This window comes from Dunckerocampus dactyliophorus, chromosome 21 (assembly GCF_027744805.1).
Source record: "Dunckerocampus dactyliophorus isolate RoL2022-P2 chromosome 21, RoL_Ddac_1.1, whole genome shotgun sequence".
NCBI lineage: Eukaryota > Metazoa > Chordata > Actinopteri > Syngnathiformes > Syngnathidae > Dunckerocampus > Dunckerocampus dactyliophorus.
In genome coordinates, this window is record NC_072839.1 from 11,152,716 (window position 1) to 11,174,447 (window position 21,732).

A 21,732-nucleotide genomic window follows, 5' to 3' on the forward strand; every position below is an offset into this window, starting at 1 on the left:
AAGTACCTTTCCAGCATAGTGGTGAATACCAAATCCAAGGTCAATCCTCTTTGGCCTCCAAAAGCTTTTGGCCTTCAGGTTGTCTTCAAATTTCTCTAAAAAAAGAGGACACGGTCATAGTTTTATGACAAAAACGTAGGCGAAACCTCAGGGTTTTCTGAAGTGAACTGACCTACGAGGGTCTGATCGGTGGCCTGCGGGAAGCGACTTTCCTCATCTAGCAGGGACAGCATGCCCATGGGCTTCTGCAGAAAGAGGTCCAACAGGGGCCGGTTGTCCTCGTACTCGATCATGCGAGCATCCACCTCTTCGTTGAGGTACTCGTCCTGCAGAGAGACCGCAAGGCTCACCAATGATGATGAATCAGGGGCTACCTACCTTGAATATACTGGAGCCTTATGGCTGCTTTTATGACTCAGCTACATTAGTGTCCATTCTAGCATTAACAACCCACTGGGAAGCTAATGCATATAAAATTGAATATAAAACATCTATATGCTTTAATTGTAGAAAGTAATAAATCAACCTAGGCACAATTCCCTTATGCTGAAGTGTATGTGGTAAGCAGTATAGGACAAATGTATAGGCCTGCTGCCAACAAGACTCCAAGTGTGGATTTAAGTGTAACGCTTTACTGTCCTCCACTCCTAATTGAGCCTTGTTTAGGATGATTTATAGGCGCTCTCCATGGGTGAGACCACATAATTTAACAGTAAACCATTCTTTGCCCTCCCCCGAGGCAAACCCTCTCACCCCCCGCCTCTCTCACCCGCTAGAGGACTGCATAAAGGTAGAATGAAGACAGCAGTGCATTTCATCCTTGCCGTCACACTCAGGTGACAAATGATAACTAGTTTAGATGGAAATGACTCGGCGGCGAGGTGACGGATGCGTACTGAAGTGCCCTGGAGGACGCCGTTGAAGTTACCTGCTCCCAGGCGAATACGTGCTGGTTGAAGTAAAACTGGATCTGTTCGTTGGCGATGTTGATGCAGAGCTGCTCGAAGGAGTTCCTCTTGAAGTTCTCGAAGCCAAAGATGTCCAGGATGCCGATGTTTAAGCCCCTGTCATCCTCTCTGAAATGTGACACAGCTCTTATTAGATGACCACATGGTGCATTCAGCTGCATTCGATCTCACTCGGGGTCTCACCCGAGGTGGCTGTCGGGCCGCAGCAGCATGTTGATGTGGTTGACGATCCAGCTGAAGAGGCGGCCATAGAGAGCCTTGCTCATGGCGTCCCTCACCTCTGCTGCCTTCTCCACCGTGTTTGGCCTTACAATGGTCTCGCCCCGGGCCACCACGCAGTGGGAGGTCAAGGCTTCCTGGAGCTCATCGGAGCGGATGCACAGCAAGGACGCCACTGAGGCAAAACAAGACCCCAAAAAAAGTGAATAACTGCACTCATCCTGAGGCTGTGACAGCAACAGTGTGATGTATTCTGCTCATTTATTCTCACTAAACTGATAGCCAGCGACAGCAAGGCACAGCACATTTTTATATTAGTGAATAATAATAACAAACAATGTGGTAGAATATCTGATCACTGATGCACAATGTATGCTGGGAAATGAAAATACTGCAGCAGCCATTCTATTGGGGTTAAGATAAGATAAGCCCTTATTAGTCCCACAGTGGGTAAAGTGACACGGCAACAGAATTGTTGAGATAATAAAATACAAATGCCTCCAGCAAAGAGGGCGCAAACAATGTAATCGGATCAGTTTCAAAAGGTACATGTCAAATACTGCACGTTTAAGTAGAAATACATGCTAAACACTCCAGATGAAATTGCAATATTCAAGGTGTTTTCTGATTCTCACCGTTTTCCAGGATGGTCATGTTGGTAATGTTGCTCTTGTCTGTTTGGTGTTCGGAGGCCACCGCAGAAAACTCGATATCACCCGAGTTGAGGATGGCAGCCAGCGTACTGTAAACACTGCCCAGCTCCTGCAGAGACAACTTTATTTAAAACTGCTGCATTTCCAAAAAAAAGTGAATGACACCTTATATTGGTAATGAAAGGTCAATAAATTCAATGATGAAGTGGCTGTGAGAATTAGGAAAAAACAAGAAGGACTACGGGGATGTTCCTCCAGTGCTGCCATGCGTTGACAAGAATAAGTGCTATTGACACACACATCCCAGAGGCAACCAGCGCTTCATTAGCCAGCACAGTGGGAGGAGCGGCTCGCACACCAAGTTTTGTACTTTTGGAAGTGTCTGTCCACCCCTCGTGGTGGGCAGAAAACGTGCACGAATGTGAGCATCAAGGTTATACTGTATGGGTAGCAGCATTTACCTCCAGGGAGAATCCGATGACTTTGAAACACTGCTCCACTGCGTCAAACTGCTCCTTGTAGGAGGTGTTGCTCACTATGTCAGGCCCCAGCTTAATGTGGTCGTTACACAGATACCTGCACACCATTGGAGAAGCACAAAGACGAGGTGATGGGGGTCGCCGCTTGGAGAGGGAAATTACAGTGTTTAGGCATTCAGGCTACTTTGGAGTTTTGCTGTCAGAGAGCTTGTAATGGGCGAGCTTCTTCCTGTCAGCCAGGCCTGCATAGATGTAGTAGAAGATGTGGAAGTTCTTCTCCCCTCTGTGGAAACATACAAGGACTCAAAACCCTCTGAATTCTTATTTTTAAATAAAAAGAGGCTCCATTTGGAATGTCTACGCAGCGATATATTCAAATGTTAAATGTTAAAAAGTGATATTCACGCCGCCTGGTGGATGACCCTGGATTTCTCCAGCAGGTACTCCGATATCTTGGCGCCCACTACCGTTCCTCCAGCGGCGAACTTCATCTCCAAGTACTTGCCAAAGCGACTGGAGTTGTCATTGATGGCGGTACAGGCGTTCCCAAAGGCTTCGACTAGGCTGTTGACCAGCAGAATCTTCTCCTGGAGGGACTGATTGTTGGCCTGGATGACAGATGAACAGTATATTCATTGGCTCTGAATGGAGATGTCAACGACAATAAAAGTCCCCTGTTATGCAAAATTGGCTTTTATTAATTACCTACAGCCTGTTTATGAGCACCAAACGTCATGGAGGACAGCTTAGCCAAAAAGCAGGCTTCGCTACACATCTTAAAACAAAACCCGGAGTTCTGCCAACACCCACCAGTCAGCTACAGACATGGGAGATGTAAGTTTGATTTTTTTTGTTTTTCTTAAGTGAATAGACCTTGCATGATATCACTGTGAGTGTAATGTTAGCACTGTAGCTCACATAGCTTAGCTAGTATTGTGGCCTCCTGTCCCACTTTCTGATGTTACGTTGTTGTTGATGTCTATATGGCATCTATGTGATGGTATATGGCATCCATTACATTGGAGTTACAGTGTATATGTAACAAAAAAGTACACAACAGCACTTCTTGGAGCCACACACTCTGTTGGAGACAGGAGAGGACAAACACAGCTCATTAGCTTTAAAGTTGAATGAAACTGCGCTTTCTCCGTCGGGTTTACTGAAAGCACTTTTAAACTTCTTAAATCCCAGAATTGAGGCTAGATTTTGGCCAACACACTTCCAATACACTTTTGTGGGACCTCTGAGACTTGTATTTTATTGTAATTATGATTATTAGGTGTACATGTATTACTATTCAGACTTTTCAGCAGGCAGCTGTACCAAAACAAAGGCTCCGTACCAATTTCCCACGCGGTACACAAAACATCCGTGTCTTACGTTTGTGTTACTGGTGACACAGCAAATTAGTTTACCAAATTTTTATTATATCTCATTAATAACGAATAATTTTTAGAATAGGCAGAGGGCCAATTAAAACAAAAAAAAAAACTGTGGGCTGAAAAGGTCCCGCTGGCAACACTTTGGACAACCTGATTGTGGTGTACTGTTAATATTGCGGTCTCCTTTTACCTTTGCCACTGAGAGGGTAGGAATGGGTCCTCCGTGCTTAACGACGCGCTTGAACAGAACACTCTTGGTGTGGTGGGTTTATTATAATAAACAGTTTCAGTAGTGATCGAAACAACCCAGGATAACAGAGATACTTTGCATGTGGTAAGTATGGTTGCAGACTACAGTGTGTAACAGTGTAAGTACAGTAAGTAAATGTGAGAATGCGTAAGGAAACGTGAAAATTACGGTTTCCAACCCAGCACAAGCAAGTGTGGGCCATTTATGGCTTCCGTGTATCGAAACTCACACATCCATCTGTGCCCATGTGACTCCGCCCCTCTTTACACCGGTGCAAACTAAACAGTTACATCCCTAATAATGATAATATACTGTATTACTGTAGTATTTATTACCTTAAATCCATCCTTAAGCACTGATGGAAATACTAGGAAAATCAAAGCGAAACACCCATCCCTGGAAACTGAGTAAGAATGGCAATGACTCACCTTCCCCAAAACAGTGAGCTGCTGCACCAACAGGTGAGCACTTTCCGTTTTCCCTGCCCCACTCTCACCGCTGATCACGATGCACTGCACGCAGCAAAGTCCAGGCATCAGCGCTCCATCAGTTAAAATGACAAAACAACTGTCTGCTTCTGGGGAAGGAACAACTGGGGAGGCAAAATTGAATGCAATGAGTCACCTGATCGGAGTGGTACGATACCATGGATTGGTAGGCGATGTCGGCCACGGCGAAGATGTGAGGGGGGTTGGCCGTCCGCTTTGCTCCCACGTACATTTTGCTGTACTAAATCCAAGAGGGGAGAAGCTTGATTCAAGCTGTGCGTGACAATTTCAAGTACTGAGGACACTGAATGAGGTATGTAAGAACCAACCGGAGGTGCGTAGATCTGCATTTGATGGAAAGGATTGACCGCAATGAGGATGTCGCCCACATAGGTGTAGATCTGATCCCGGCCATAGCGATCCTGCAGCTGCTCAGTGACCGAGTCCTGGAAAGTGGGAAAACACTCAACAGGTCAGACACATGTATGAAAAAGGAGTAACATCACAGACAGCACTTTAGATTGCATCCTTTCTCAAGTCAAGGCCTTGTGGCGGCGCTTGTGTCAGTACGTTATCATCGTCAAGTGAGACGGCCAAAATCAACAACATGGCGTCCCTCAGTGGAGCTTTCATGGTGAAGGATGGTGCAAATATCCGTCGGCCACCGCATCATTGACTATCTTGATGAATTGCTCACAGTATCATCTCTGACACACATTACTGTCAGAGGTGATGCTCTGAATTTTTACACTGGATAAGGCTGCATGGAAGCAAATCGTCGAGCAAAATATTGTTTGTCATTGTCACGGAAAAATGATCACAATCACACAAAGTAAATAGCAAAACAACAACTGTTGACTTTCCCACCTCGTCCAGAACTTCCAGGGCAGCGAGGTCATCCCCTTCATCGGGTTCAGTCTTTGCATTGTTTCCTTTTTTGGTGTGGATGCGCTCATGCCTGTACGACACACACAAAAGCGAATTACAAAAGGCACTAGCCTCAACTGTAAAGCAGACCAAAAAAAAAAATCTATAGCTTCATAAAATGACTCCCGCCATAAATCGCAATCATGTGAGCATTACAAACTGCTGAGACACAAAAGAGCAACAACATTTAAAAAAAAAGCTCTACTCTTTTTCGGACTTGAATTGTGGAAATGCAAGTGTGCTGAACTTGTTTGAAGCAAATACACCAGGGGTGTCCAAAATGTTTCCGCCGAAGGCCGCAAAATTGAGAAATCAAAGGGTGCAGTCGGTTTGGTATTTTTATATATTTTTTTCCATTTTGTAAAAACGCTATAAAGACCAGTCATATATATTGAAAGACAACGTTTTGTGTCATTAGTAGGGGTGTCACAAGATCTCGTATCACCAGATCAAGATTAGATTACAACATGACAAGATTCCTCATTCTCGTGGCCACTTGGCCTGGGACAATAATAAATAAAACTAATTCATCACACAATAAATGAAAATGAACCGGATCATTTTGCCGGCCTCGATATATTGCCATACGCGTGTTTTCCTCGTCACTTGCCTCCAAACAGGCAGAAAGAGAGTTCACTCTGTGCATTTGCATAGAACATCGGCATGAACGGCGTGAGCCCTTTTGTCATTCATACAGTGTCTTTGTCTTGGTGGGTGGAGGCGGGGCCGCTAGCATACACACAGAGTGCAGAAGAGTGTAATGTAGTAGAAATTAAATTAGTAGATCGCAATATATGGTCATATTTTGTATTTATTTTTCATTGTACTTAAAAGTAATGTTAAAATCTCGTCTTGTCTCATTTTCACATGCCCGATCTCGTGTATCGTCTCATGACAGCCCTAGTCATTAGTTATTAGTATCAACATTTCAGCTTTTTGTAATTACATTGTGCCTTTCTCCTCTATTTTTCCCATTTTTGCTGTTTTTTTCCACCCACATTTTATTTCTACAATGTGCCACGGGCTGCACTTTGGACACTCCGAAGCTAAACCATTACCATTAGCAATGATTCAATGCTCTGGTTGATAAACAACTGAATACATCCGGTGGTCCTTCAATAAACAAATACATGAAGACATCAGGACATGAAAATCAATCCCAACACAAGCCTTGGCTATTTTAAAGCATCTCTTCTACTGCTGCGGCATTATGATCATATATGGGACATACAGGTCATATATGGGCATACAGGCCTTTGATGCCTATATGGAGGTCATGTAGGTGCTTGTTACCTGTCATTACTGTCTCGGCTTCTGTCTGTTTTTCCGTGATGGCTTAAAATGACAGAAAATTGATTAACAATGCAGGCAAAACACTTTATGGCTATGCAGCCTGCTGCATTTTTTGGTAATTTGTTGTATTTTTGTAAGGTTTGAGAGGGGCTTGGATTTAGGATAACGTGCCTCAAGATGATCTACTTGTCTCCAAAACATGCACAGCGTTCAGTACCTCGTCTTTTCAATGACTCCTATTTGCTGGTTGAGATCAATGAGTTCAATCAGTTGTTTCTGCAACACTTTCTCTCTGCCGACCGTCTGCCTGATGAAGATGTGCTGGAGGAGGTCCAACACGTTTGGTCTCAGCTCAAAATCCTTGATGAGACACCTAAATAAAAGGGAAAAAGAAGAGAAAGAGTGGAAAGGTGTCAGAAAAGAACCTCAAACTGGGATCACTGTGAATATTTGTAGCGCTCACTTGCAGATGAAGTTGTTGAAGTCGTCAGACCACAACTCCGGCTGCTGGAGTGTAGGTGGAGGGTTTCTGTCAAAGTAAGTGGAAAAATGAGGCATGATTACAGACTAATTTTTGTTAAAGACACGCTGGTGTGAGCCACCATGCACCTGCGAAGCAATTACGCACATTTATCATCACCAAGGTTTGTTATGTCTTTGTCCGCCTTACAAGAGTGCAGGGGACGTCCTAATGCACCAGGGACCTTTTTTAGCTCGGCTGTGAGGGGCGATAAATTGGTCTAATGAGAGGACGTGCTGCTTTGTATTTATCACAGAACGTGTCCAATGTAGACGTCAGACACTGCGAGTGCTTAAAAGCTCTCCTCTTATCTGGATGACAAACGCACGACCAGCGACTGAAATTATGCAGCCATGTTGTTTTTAGCCCCCACTCTGTAATTAATTCACTTTTTACAGCATGCAGAACACAATCAAAACGCTCTAATGTTGTACGTCATTAGGGCTAAAAGCTTCAAGTGATGAAGTGTCTTTGCAAGCCTTTTCCTCCTTAGAATTCACGCTGTGCACCCCAATAAAAGACATATTGTTCATTTAATACCATTCTGACAGTGTCAATCAAACAGAGCGTTTTTTCTTTGGGTTTTTTGCACATCTGAATTAGGCAGGACGGGTGTTGGTGGTGGATTAATGCCTCAAGTGCGTCCGTGATGAGGCTGGATGAAATAAAACCAGAGAAATGACGAGCGAAGCCTGAAGGTCTGCTGCAGCCATCACACAAATTCCAGGAAAAGCTGCGTGACAAGCATGAGCCCCACAGCCAGCATAGTGTGTGTGTGTGTGTGTGTGTGTGTGTGTGTGTGTGAGACGTGACAAAGTGCTGCACTGTTAAACTGACAGTGACAGTGAAGTGCTTATGGGGCTCTCACACAGGAGGACGGTACAAAACAGCCCAGAAATCACACACACTCGTGCATTTTTCCACTTGTTCCAAAACGCAGGACACTTCAAGTACAAATTTCGCAACAGTGGCGGTATGTGCAACAGAGGCTCACCTGGGTATTTTGAAAAGGGCTCTCATTGGATGGAGCTCTGAGAGGGGCGGGTCTCCATCGCCCAGCTCAATGGCGGTGATGCCCAGGGACCAGACGTCGCAGCGGGCGTCATAGGTAGAGTCCAGCTGCTGCTCACATGCAATCACCTAAACGAAATGCATGACTTGTATCATATTGGGCCGAATAACACTAAAAATGCCTTTGTGTACAAGCAAGCACAACAACGCATTACCAAATAACAGCAAAAACAATCAGATATGGATTAAATAGCCTCAAAATGTCTGAATTAGTGCAGTGAACACACCATAATCAAGCATCACGTAACTACTGTTCCAAATTAAGCTCATTAATATTGTTTACATGACTGAACTTACAGTGAGATCAAAAGCAGGCCAAATAAACGTCAGCATCCGCCACAAGACAGTGGAAGACATCACCTCTTGAAGCATTTGTGGATGGTAAATCTGTTTCTGAGATAGTTATACACCAAAAAAACAATCTAGCGAGCTGCAGCAGAGCCGGAATACCACTTCGTAACTTAAGACGCAATAGTGAGCAACTGTATCGCTTGAGTAACATCACAAAATCCTGAACCATCATTTTAGTGCAACTTAAAATTTTATAGAGCAATTTAAAAATGCCTTTTGGACATGGCTAGAGAGAGCTAAACTCCGACACGGTGTAACACGTGGTTAAGAAGACAATTTAGCAAACGCTTCAGTCATTTAACCTGCCATAAAACCGCCGGGTGAGAAGGTGTGACTGCTTCTGTGTAATTCAGGTATAAAAAAAAAAGCCAGTTTAAGCTGCCCAGGCTTGATTAGGCGAGTGAAGAGTGATGATGAGAGTGCCTTATCACTTGACGATTATTAACAGCGGCCCACTGGGATGTGCTCCAGGCTAATGTGGCGGAAAGACAAGGAACGGCACGCACCTCTGGCGCCATCCAGAAGGGCGTTCCCACCGAGGTGTTCCTCCTCAAGCGGGTGTTTGTCAGCTGGGCCGAAACACCTGCAAGGAAAACAACACACACACACTTCACTTATGTGAGCAAAGAGGCAAAAAAAATCTGTCCCTATGGCAACAAGGAGTATGCATCCCTCTTGTTGCAGTGGAATACTTGACATGTAAAGAACTTGATTTAAATTGCAAAGAACAAGAACAAACATCTCAAATAAAACGCGTGCGCATGTTGACATGTGACTTGAGTTGAGTCCAGACAAATCAGCGTTACGTGACGAGCACAAGAGCTGGCTCAGCTCAAGCCGCAGCATTGCGGACTGTTTTCTGATTCAAGTGCAAATGACAGTGATTTGTATGTGCATCAGGAAGGGCTCAAAAGAGGGAAAAAATGACAGAGAAGATCACATATACAGCAAAAGAACTTTACAAGTACAGCACAGCCCAGCCTTTGGCTGGTGTGAGTCAGCTCGCAACAGTGCCAAGGAGAAGTCAGAGCTTGAAAACCATCTTCCATCGTTCAAGTCTCCTGTTTGGGAACACTTGGCCTTCTTGGTGAAAAACGTAAATGGACAAATGCCATTGTTGTATTTTGCACTCTGTGTTCCTCATGTATTTTTAATCACAAAAGGTCCTTGTTAGCAACTTGCTAACACAGAAACAGGAAGCGGGAGTCAGCTCCGCCGCCCAAACTGGAAGTCCTGATGTCAGTTGGTTTGGTTTGCTAGTTCTTCAGAACCTGTGCCACGTGAAGCCCGTTGATAACGGACTCTTCTTGGCTCCTAGACAAACTGAGCCCAAAAGTAAACAGGATTCTTTGGTCCCTGCTTTGTCACTGTTGCCAGGTTGCCGGGTCTCACGACTGAAACAAGCAACCAGCTCGACAAAAACAAGCCCAACAGGAAACCCATCACGTTGTGAAAAGTTATACAGTGGTGCGTCGGTTAGCGCCCACAAATTTATGCCAAAATGTTGCCTCGGTTTGCGTATATTTTACAGTTAGCGTACAATATGGCACACATCTTGGCGCGTTATTAACACACTGCATGAGTCCAACTGTATCAGCTGGGTCGGCCGTCTATGACGTCATCGGCGGTTGACTCTGTAGCTCTTTGCTAACTAACACAGTTACGAGTTAACACAGAACATGCTTGTATAGTTTTATGATTATTGTTTTACATGCCTAAAACAATTCTAAATGCATATAAATGATGAATGAAAGGGATATTTGAACGTTTAAGGTGACTTTTACCTTCACCAATGAGTTATTTCTTGAATTCAAGATTGTTTCTCACCTTCTTTATCAAATTGTTGGCACTCGTAACATTCTTTGGCCCCAAGGTGGGTTATTTAGCAGTCCCACTCAGTGCAAAATGTACAGACAATGAGTCACCAACGCGTAGAGTGCTTTGTTTGGGCACTCGGTTCCGCGGAATGATACAGTACAGGGCCTTTTTACATACAATATGGTACGGTAGTCGAGACAGTGCTCGAAAACCGAAGACTTTCATCAAAAAGTGAATCATACAAAAAACTGGGGTGTTCATGAAAGCAATGATGCTGGTCCTGTTCTTTGGAGACGACTTGACTCATCTTGTTACTCATTGCTCATGAAGGCAACGCACTGAGGAAGATTATGGTACCGTGTCAAACATTTAAGGGGATTAGAGCGATGTTAACCACACAGCTTCATCGCATCCACCCACTCTTCTTCTTGATGAGTGTACAAACGCCACACAAGCACATATGCTACACTCTTTTTCAAAGCTGTACAGCCTGCTGGACCTCACGTTGTTCATACATAAATATAAAAATATCTACACATAACCATCATGCAGCTATACTGTAAATGCCAATTAGAATATTCATGGCCTTCAGCTGCTCCGAGTGAGTCCATCTCCTATTTTGTTCGTGATGAGTCACTGCGGGGGCTTTATCTGCTCGACTGTTTAGCGTAGCACGAGCCCCTCCACAGGGGAAGAAAAAAAACGATTAATCCCTCCGTGACGCAGTTCAACACCCCACCCCAACTTCCCTGTCTCTCTCTTTTTTTTTTTTTTTAATATATAAACGCTTTCGTCAGGGCTGCACATATTTCTTCTTGCTGACTTGAAATGTCCTGGCGGCTGTGATTGGACGCGACTCAAGAGCTGATAAGTGTCAGCAGTGTCAGCTTCTCTTGCCGGCGAGCAATGCCGCACCATTTCCAGTTTCCTGGCAGGTAGGAGACACCCCCGGGACGCACCGCCCTTATTGGGCTGCTTCACTGCCACCGGCGTCCTTGCTGAAGGACGTTTCATATATCGTCGGGACGGCGGTGGCAGTTTTTCATCCAAAACTCCCATTGATAGGAAGCAACCAAATATGTGCTGACTGGGCAATGACGAGGACACGAATGCTATCATGCTAAAAGGCTAAAACGTTAGCACTGTGCTGAGAAGACAGCATTTTATTCTTCTCATGATTACTTCAATCCTCGCCTCTTCTCCCTGATGCGTTCAAGACTGCTGGGGTGTCGGAAATACCATAGAGTAAATGCTCCAATTAACACAGTATTCAATGTAGTCTCCTCCACAGGGGTCTCTAACTTGCTGAAAAAACTGCTGTGGCTGTAGGCAACCTCTGGATGTAGTTTTTAAAAACTTAACAGCACAAGATGGCAGCAGCCGCATTTGAGTTATCATAATCAGCTTCATCTACCTCTGCATGTGCTTTAACATGTCGGTTGCGCTACTCAGATGTCGGCCTGTTACACTTGCTGTACTGTTTACAATGAACTCATTAGCATTATTAATGGTGGCCCAGCAGCTTGCTGCTTAAGGCTATTACAGCATCGGTTCTGTTGCTGCTGTGTTGTGCAATATACCCGCTTTCTTTTTTGCCAGCTTTGATCATATTCCAAAATACATTTAAGCAAAAAATAATAATAATTATGCAGAGAGTGTATAGTGACGTAATTGCACATCAATTTGCCTACACAACAGTCTTGTATAGTCTTTTAGAACCGTTGTTGTTCCCAACTATTTCTGTGTCTAGGATGAGAACAGCAATTGCTCACCCACATTTTGCACTGTTAATTCAGTTTAAATCTGGAAAAAATGGATTTGCATATAAATCAACTACGTCCTTTCTGGAACTTAGCATGATGAGTAATGTGCCCCTCTGTCTACATTTTTGGCACTCAAAAAAGAAGTGTGACGGACTTCTCCGGAAGGCTTTGAGAGCAGGATGAAGAACAACTTCACATTCACATATTAAACGGCTCCATTAACCCCTCCCCCTCTTACTCGTCTATATAAAAGAGATAGATGTGCACTTCACTGTTAAGGAAGGGAGGGGGGAAAAAAGGTTTTAAGAGAAAGTCACAATTTGCAGCCTAAATGCACACCTGTATGTGTGTACACTGGAAGGGTTTTAGCTAGAATGAAAACAGGCAGCTGTTTTCTTTCTGGGGGTGGGGAGGGTGATTGGGGATGTTTAAAGGCAGGGGCTTCCATCATATTGAATGTTTGCTTGTGTAAAATTTACCTTGACTGTTCCATGTTTGTTTCTGGAAAAGGTACAAACAGTAACCATGGAGGACAACAAATGGCTCTTATGGGGTAAATTACTGCAGATTGTACCTCAAGGGACAAAAAAGGACCACTCGGAAAAGTCATTAGCAGCGCAATGGCTTTGGCCGAAGCTAACGGCATTGACCCCCAGTCACGATAACCAGTAAGAGAGACGAAAGACGCATACCAAAGTCCACCAGTTTGATGCCGCCATGCGTGGTCAGCAGGATGTTGTTCCCCTTGACATCCCGGTGGATGGTGTTGTTGACGTGCAGGTGCTGGAGACCCTTTTAAGGGTTGCAGGGGGAAGGGGAAATAAAAAACACAAAAGAGAGAGAGGTTAACAGCTTTGACAAGCACCTGCTTTCTAAATGATACCGTTTTTACTGTTTTCATTCACGGAGTCTATTTGGGGAGGATCCACACTGAAACCTCACCATGAGGGCTTGATGGAGGATGAAGGCAATTATGGCTTCATCCATCCGCTCCCCCCTCTTCAACATGCCTTTGGCCAGGTCCGTCACAGAGCCGCCATTGCAGAGCTACAAAGGAAACGACAAAGAAAAACATGCATCAGCGATTTGGGCGAACAATGTGAGGAAAAATCTCCAGGAATATCAGGCGGGCCCGACAAGGAGGTTTGATCAGACGATTCTCACTGCTTATCTTTTCACAGTCGGCTTAGTGGGAAAATTCCCGACGTCAATAATCTGATGACTAAGCGAGGCAAATATTAGACAGCTATCTGCAAACTGACATGTTTTTTATTATATAAATCATACAAAAGATTAAAAGCCAGTGCGGCCCGGTTCCTCCCCATGCATCTGTGTTTATCGACTGTTGTCTGACTCCACCACCGTCAACGACAAACCCTCTCATAAAATGACAGAAAATTACCCATTAGGTTGCCTTGGCAACGATAATAACCCCTCATTTACAGCTTTTCTTTGGGACATGCTGAAGGTGGAGGGAAAATAAGACACTTCGTGGTGTCAATCAGCGGAGCAGAGATGCCAACATTCTGCATTTGAGCGCATTTGTTTGTCAACACGGACTTGTGCATATTTTGCATTTGAATGAACATCTTTAGCTCCAGATGGGTGGGAAAACTCCAAAACATTTTTGATTAGATGGGGAAACTTTGCTTGTATCTCATTATGGGCTTGTTCTTTTATAATTACATACATTTCCCGCTCTTGAAGAACAAAAGCATAATAATTAGCCAATACATGTGCAGAGTGAGGTTATTGGGGATAAAAACAGATCCCCTGCGGTGCTAATGCATATCCAGAACATATCAGAGAAGCTAAGCTAAATCATAGCATCCTCATTTGGATCAGTGCCAGTCCTTTCTTGAAATGTTAACAGAAGGGAAATATTGTATATAAATGGGAACTGGCTTGGTCAATTTTGCATAATCTTACAGCAAAGAAGAAATCATCTTTGCGGATAACATTTGTATCAAAAGTATCAGCACTCAAAAAAGTCCTCGTTTGCAATGTTAAGAAAAGAAATATTGAAATTGGTTTGGTAGTTTTTGCATAATCTTACAGTAACGAAGAAATAATCTTTTGGGTAACATTTGTATCAAAAGTCCTTTCCTGCAGTAAAAAAAAAAAAAAAACATTTCTTGCAATATTAATAAAAAGGGAAAAACACTGAAATTGGTTTGGTAGTTTTTGCAGAATCTTACAGAAAAGAAGAAATAATCTTTGGGCTAGCATTTGTATCCGCACCCAAAGAGAAAGTCATTTGTCGCCATTTTAATAGTAAAGGTAAAACATTGGGATTGGTTTGCTAGTTTTTGTATAATCTTAGCAAATTAGAAGTAACCTTTGCGGGTAACATTTGTATCAGCACCCAAAAAATGTCCTTTCTTATAGTGTGAATAGAAAGGGGAAAATATTGAAATGGGTTTGGTAGTTTTGCATAATGTGACAGCAAAGAAGAAATAACCTTTGGGGGTAACATTTGTATCAGCACCCAAAAAAAAAAAAAAGTCCCTTCTTACAATGCTAATAAGAAGGAAAACATTTCAAATTAACATTTTTAGCAAAAAAGACATCTTTTGAGGTAACAACTGTGACGTGTGAAAATCGGGCAAACGATGCTCCATGAGCACTCCGCAGTGTGGGGGTTAGCTTACAAATTGGACATTAAAACACATTTTGACGTCTTTACACTGACAACTTTACAACTATTTCCAGCCGTTAAACATACAATTGAGGCGTATTTGTGTGAAAACTCCTGCTGTCCATGTTGCATCATCTTACATGTTTCTTTCAAAGACTGGTGGTTTGCACACATTGAATACTGAGGGGCATATTCTCCATCACTAATGAGGTCAGGTGCTTGTTTAGTCATGCAAATGAACTTTCCGTTGATCAAGGTAGCACAAGTGGATGAAACAAATGTTCAAGATGAAACATTGACTCATCCATATCCATCTTTCATGCACCAATACTACTGCCTGGTTTTTTATTTGTGTTTTATTTGTTAAATACCAGCGGGCTTTATTTATTTGTTTGTTTCAGCACGACAATTCGATCTTGGCAGAGTTTCACCCGTCCCCCCCACTCCAGGATTGTCATCTAACAAATGTTTAACACTGTGACTTTTAGCATTTCGGAGAAGATGCACCTCATCAAAGCCAAGCCTGGTTATTTGCCCTCCTTTTAACGTTTCCTTGGAAGCAGTCCCTTGATATGCACATGTAAATCATTTGGTTTTCCTTTTCTGATTGCCGAATAATACAAAAAAAGTCCCCCCCCCACCCCTGCTTTCTCTGAAGCACTTTGCAGCTGCCCGCCCACTAAATTGGCATGCAATGGACACATGAAAGTGCCCTGCTTCCTGAGTGAGCATGTGACAAAAAAGGCAAAAGCTGACAAAAGTGGAGGATGCAGCTTGTTAATGAGCCGGCCCCTCTCAGCAGAGCTCAAGGGGGGGAAATGAGTGTTTCGGGGAGGAAAAAAGGGGAAGGAGGGGCAGTATCCATGGAGAGCGACCACCTTGCTGCTTCCTCCTCTTCATCATCACTACACCCCACGTGCATGTACTCTAGAACACTGCCTCAGCCACTTGCTTCAGGATTAGACCAGCAGATTTACGTTGCAAACTTTTTGCAAGGGAAAGTTTGGGAATGAGCATGCAAATGAAGTGGGAAAGGGATGCAAACACACACACAGGCACCTCTCTGCCACCTTTAAACCAAAATATCTCAAGGTAGCCATTTTTCTAGATGGAGCGTGCCAGAAGGTCATTGATGATTACTTGGTGTGGGTTGCAAACAGCAAATAAAGTTCTATTCTATAGAAGACGAGAGGTTGCATATCTTATGGGTTACATGCAGGCGTAAACAAAAGTGTGATGCAAGGGCAACTTTTTTTTTTGTATTAAAATGGACCACGGCACATTAAAAAAAAATAAAAAATAATGTATTGTTATTGTATGATAAGATGTTACACTATTTTGCATTGACACCTAACACAAAGCTACGATGTGGGTGCTTTGTTCGGATAGCTTAGCACATATTGACCTGCTGTACTTTGCTTTTAGCAGCTTTAATGCACAAGTGGTCCCTGGCATCCTTCAATTTTTCTCTATGCAGCCCTTGCTAGAAAATGTTTGGAAACCCCTGCCTTAGACCTATACGAGTGCACCAAACACTGAAAATGCGACTTCAATTCAAATTCAAGCAATGCGAACGCAAATGTAACTCCATGTTTGCAGACGTGCTCCATCAATCATCCTCACCAGATGACTGCAGGTGTATTTATCACAGCGGCAACACACACAGACCACAAAGAAGGCAAATAAAAGCAACATCCAGCCCAACAAACACGTCTCTGCTCTGCGGTTGACCTCCATTACAGGTTTGACATTTCACCGGCGCCACAGCAGGAGATGAAATATGAGAGATGAAGACGTGGGGTGCAGGAGGTAAGTCTCTTCTCAACCCCTCCCCACCTTGAACTTTTACATGAACAGCAAACGTGAGGTTGGCCAGTTGATGCTTTGTGTTCAAGTTGACATGTTCTATCGCAAAAAGCGGGCCATGCAGGCCTCTAATCTGCAGGTGTATCATCTAATTGGCCGCGACAAGTCTTGGACACAGAAATCCTCACTCTGCCGCTCTCAGCAGGGAGCCCCATGACACACGAGCTGCCGCCTTTCCCCTTCCAAACACGTCCATGGTGCCAACTGGCTTGAAAACAAATCCCCCAGGTAGCCTACAGGTAAACTTTGTACACACACACACACACACACACACACACACACACCTCCACCCCATGCCTGGCTTACAGTTACATAATCTGCAGCCAGATTTAACCACGGCTGCACAAAGCTGGCCAGACGTGGAGTGAAGAACAATCGGACCTTTAATCTGCACGCGTGCACGCTTTGTCTGCACGCCATGAAGCAAGCGTTAACCGAGGGTGCAGCGGATCAAGGCCATGGGTCACACAAACACTGGTAGTTTTACAAGAGTGTGCATTTTGACCATCTGTCCACAAGTAAACGAGGCTTTTGACTATATTGGGGACACCTTCTCATTCAATGGGCAACTTAGTGTAAACTATTGACGGGTAAGGCTTAGTGGTATTGCTATTGTCCCATTTCCTCCCCCGCAATAAACTTCTAGATGCGATACTGAGTTGTATTGCTCTTGCAAGCTTTCCGTTTTGGTGCAGATCTGGACGAAGGTGCGCCTTTACGTCTTACGATAGTCCCCATGAACTAACCTGCTAGCTAACAAATATACAGCAACTATAAACAGGAGTTCCTTACCTCCAGCACCAGCCACAACTGATCTCCACATTTGACATCCTTCTTGTAGAACATCCCGTAGAACTTGACGACATTGGAGTGGTCCGAGAGAGCCTTGAGGATATTGTACTCTGCCTCAATCTCCTCGTCGATGTCCTGCAAAACGACATCAATGTTGAAAAGGACACACTTTATTTGGGCTTTTGGTCCGATATTGGTCACATGACACTCACATGAATAGGATCCAGTATCTTCACTGCTGCTTTACTGCCGTCCGCTTTGTTGAGCACCTTGTAGACTTTTCCGTAGGTCCCCTTCCCGATCGTCTCGATGATCTCCCAGGTGTCGGTGGGATCGGGAAAGTTGTCAAAGACTATTGATTTCCCAGACTTTGGAAACATTGTGAGGAGCGATCTCCTGCGGAAGAATACGTTCAAACTCTCAAGAAGGAACAAACTATTCTAAACCAGTGACGTGCTGTGCTGTTCATGGCTGGTGAGGCACTGACTTGAAGTTTTTTTCATGTTCATACAATAAATACAAGAGAATAATTCATGTTTTCAAATACTTCTTAGTCGAATTATTTTGTTTTAAATTTATATAGAAAATACAGAAAATGGACGGATGGATGAAGTACATGTACGCTATCCTCCAGGAAAAGCTCTGTTACTTTGTTGTAAAAGTCTCATGACCTTCTGTTGAGCTTGGCTACATAATCCATCGTCTTGGCAGCCAAATTCATTCATTCACTCAGCAGAGCATACAAATATAACGTACTTAACTTGTTGCTGGCTCTCACTGACGCTTTAGTTTGTGTATTTTAATAAAGTTAAAAAAAAACAGAGCTAGTTTTTTCTCTCTAAAAAGGAGGACAGCAGCGACAGGCGCCTTCCAGCTCACGCGCACACCCTCCCCGCCCCTTCTCCCGCAGCGCCTTCGCGTATGACATTTCTCTGTATTTTATTCCACGATTTGCAAGACTAATGATGGCACTTACATGAAAAGGCATTACACAGGCCGTAGAAGGTCATGTTGTATCATGAATGTTTTTGCAAGCATTATATCGGCAACATGCTCAGCCATCCAGCTCAGTGCAGTGCACTCAGCTCACGCACTTAAGCCAAGAGGAGAGAGCCTCATGTCACATGAGTCCTGCCCTGTATTTGACCATGAACTGTGCATATTCAGCAATTGTTACTCGAGAAAGTGTCATGGAATCACACAGGAAATACATTTAGAACAGTTCCATGCACAAATATTATTTCTTTTGTGGTTTGTTGTTTTATTTTACATGAGGCTCTGCCTCACCTGCCTCCCCCGACTGCACGTTACTGTTCTTAACAAGCCATACTCTTCATTGGGTATACTGACAAGAGCTGCAGCAGTAACACTGAATAGTAACGCTGCCTTTGAGAACGCAGGTTCTCATGCTGGTGTGTTTGGGAATTAACCTGGAAGCACATCAGCGGTGAATAGAGGATAATCCCCAGGCAGCGGCACAGTTGGGGGTTGACGTAGGAGGTTTGGGGGTGACACGATTCCACGCTTTTATACATCATTTAAAAGCACAAGAGTGCAAACATCAAATTCTGCACTAAGTGTGGGAATTAGTCAGATCTCAGATACTTATGAGGTCAACAGCCAATGCTGATGGGATGTAAAAGGACATGCACACTTGGATGCTAGCAGCTCGGGTTTTCCTGATGCAATCAGGCCCACCGACTGCTGTTCATTTCTTAGGATTTGCTGACTCTTGTGACTTTATCTCAAGCATCTCAACAGAGACCATTAAAGCCGAGGAAAACTAAAGCTGCATTTAAGTCGCCACCTATTAACAACCCAACCACAAAGCCATAAAGTGAAGAGCAGCACTTACATCGTTCTCTACACAGGACCTTTCGGACAAAGAGTGAGTCCATTCCTGACTTGACGGTCCGTCCGGGAGTGTGAGTTAAACTGACTCCCAAGGCCACCATTGGAAAAAAAAGCAGCTCTGGGGCTGCCTTCTGGAGCCGCTGCTGGGATTAGCGGGAATTAGCCACTGTTGCAGCATGAGCCTTTCCCCATATAGACGGCCATTCATTCCCATGGGAAAGCTGGTTAGGGAGGCTCACAGTCGCGCAGGTTTAGGAAACGTTTTACACTAAATAAACAGTTTGATGTGCGTGTTGACTTTTTAGTAGGGTATCCATTTTGGCATACTGCTGGAATTTAGGGTACCTAAGGGGCGGAGCAAGACAGTGAGAATGGTCGTGCATCTTGTGCACAATTTTACTTTGCAGAGAATACGACCGGCCAGCAATTAGACACCTTTCGGTGCAGGCACGCTCCTGCATGCTCAATTATGTATCATTGCTACGTGCATGCGGCAGCTGCCGCGAGACACACGAAACCGAAGGACACCTCTACTATTCCAGGGGATTTGTGTGTGTGTGTTTTGTTATCTCACCTCGTCTGGCCGTCACTTTCGGTTAGTAGTGGTTATGTGGCGTGCACCCGGCCCACGTAGAGAACAAGTGCACAAATAATGAGCAGCACGTATCACCGGGGGGGAATCCACTTAGCAGCAACAGGATGTACTTTATATAAGTGTCTAATACTAAATTACATTGAAAGGATGCCTCTGATGAACTGTGGCGGCCAAACTTTTTCCACCGCAGGCCGTATATCATTCAAATTGAAGGATGAGGAGGGCCACTTCCTTACATTTTTTGCATTAAAGATGCTAAAACCAGTCCAGTGTGGTCAATATGCTCAGCATACCAGAACAAAAACAGCCACATTTTAGCTTTATGGGTGACAAAGCAAATAGGTATTAGTGCAATACCTAATAAAATATTTTATTAATAATTCATTTATTTTCAGGAAAATGCCGACCGCCAGCCCCCAAAAAAATAAAACCCAGATTTAGAAAAAAATATATAATAAAAATCACTAAAAAGTTAGTAAAAGCAACAATTCTGTCAGAACAGGGGGTGTCCAAAATGTGGCTGGGGGCGTTTTTCGGCCCGCGGTTTTTATTGGCCCTCGTATATTTTAAAACAAAAACTTTATTCACTATTAATGAAACAGAGGTTATTACATTTTTCTCTATACGGTGAGAATTGGAAAACATTGCATATTCCTGACGTAAAGACACTGGTTTCCAATATTTTCTTACTTATTAAGAGACATAAAAAGTTCCAAATATTATAAATACATGAGTATATATTTATAGATTCAATCAAATACAACCGCAGTAGTCATCACATCGCTACAGATTTTTTCAAATATAAATCTTGCATTGGAGAAGCGTGTAAGCAAGACAAAATGAATAAGACAAAAATGCAGTGATTTTCATATGTACTGACCTTTGACGACTGGGGGAAGAAGCTGCAAAGAAAGCGAAGACGACAAAAGTCACCAGCAGTGATTTGCACACTACGTTTGCATTTGCAGCATTCAAATCAACACGCCAAGACCAAGTACACGTCATCCACAATAAAAGCTGGAATGAAACTTACGCTTTAGAGAGGCATTTGCACGGACAAGATGCGCTCATGGGATGACCCCGCCCCCGCGTTGCACCTTGCACATGAAGAAAGATGAGCACGGCAGGGCAGAGCGCAGCAGCTTGAGGCACTGCTTTCATTTTTGAAGGAAGCCCGGTGGCATCGCAACTTTTAGACAGGTGACTTCGTGAGAAGAGGAGGCGGCGTTGGTGGCGGTGAGGGGGAAGGAAGTCAGGTGCAGCGGGCCGTGACCTCATGCAGCCATCTCCTGTTACAGAAGCAGAGGTCACACACTCATAGACGATCCTCCCAAACACAAAACTATCATTTCAGACGGGGTGGGGGGGAAACAACATGAATAGAATGAACATTGTGGCAAAACTGGACCTCAATTGAACACAATTTGACACAATATTTGGTCTTTTGTTTTGGCATTTAAAGATTGTTCACTTCCTGTGTTTAAGGGTTCATTTTCTAATGGAAGAGAAAACAGTAGAGGATGGATAAATACTGGAGCAAAGGCAGTGATGATGTCAGGAAAAAGAGAAGGGAAAGGTGTTGAAAAAATAAAATGCTAAGCAAATATGAGTAAAAAATGAATGACAGCGTATAGCAGGGGTGTCCAGACTTTCACCAGCGAGGGTCACACTAGTGCAAACTGAAAGGATGCAAGGACCCCTCGGGTGTTTTGTAAAGCGACACATGTACAGGAGATATCCCAAGATGTTACATACATTTAAAAACAAGGGCATGTCAGCTTTGTGGTATCGCTAAAATGCTACTA

At 43.8% G+C, this 21,732-nt stretch overlaps 1 protein-coding gene across 4 annotated transcripts in view; it reads right to left on the minus strand.

Annotated features, from left to right (window-relative positions):
- The window catches only part of myo3a (myosin IIIA), a 36,763-nt gene that overhangs the window by 9,719 nt on the left and 5,312 nt on the right, over positions 1-21,732 (minus strand). For 2 of the 4 annotated variants that reach the window (XM_054765223.1, XM_054765224.1), the window contains exons 3-25: positions 20,961-21,216; positions 20,808-20,829; positions 17,691-17,874; positions 17,479-17,613; positions 13,125-13,229; positions 12,875-12,974; positions 9,108-9,184; positions 8,174-8,319; positions 7,123-7,188; positions 6,877-7,032; positions 6,660-6,701; positions 5,307-5,397; positions 4,769-4,885; positions 4,576-4,680; positions 4,380-4,463; positions 2,725-2,927; positions 2,504-2,602; positions 2,302-2,416; positions 1,823-1,949; positions 1,152-1,362; positions 929-1,076; positions 173-326; positions 7-95 (exon numbers count right to left, since the gene is read on the minus strand). In XM_054765223.1, coding sequence (XP_054621198.1) covers positions 7-95; positions 173-326; positions 929-1,076; positions 1,152-1,362; positions 1,823-1,949; positions 2,302-2,416; positions 2,504-2,602; positions 2,725-2,927; positions 4,380-4,463; positions 4,576-4,680; positions 4,769-4,885; positions 5,307-5,397; positions 6,660-6,701; positions 6,877-7,032; positions 7,123-7,188; positions 8,174-8,319; positions 9,108-9,184; positions 12,875-12,974; positions 13,125-13,229; positions 17,479-17,613; positions 17,691-17,858 — 2,538 coding nt within the window. In that variant the 5' untranslated portion in view covers positions 17,859-17,874; positions 20,808-20,829; positions 20,961-21,216. Of the gene's footprint in view, positions 1-6; positions 96-172; positions 327-928; positions 1,077-1,151; positions 1,363-1,822; positions 1,950-2,301; positions 2,417-2,503; positions 2,603-2,724; positions 2,928-4,379; positions 4,464-4,575; positions 4,681-4,768; positions 4,886-5,306; positions 5,398-6,659; positions 6,702-6,876; positions 7,033-7,122; positions 7,189-8,173; positions 8,320-9,107; positions 9,185-12,874; positions 12,975-13,124; positions 13,230-17,478; positions 17,614-17,690; positions 17,875-19,333; positions 19,493-20,807; positions 20,830-20,960; positions 21,217-21,732 lie in introns of those variants that run through there. The other 2 variants (XM_054765222.1, XM_054765226.1) reach the window with 1 other exon arrangement.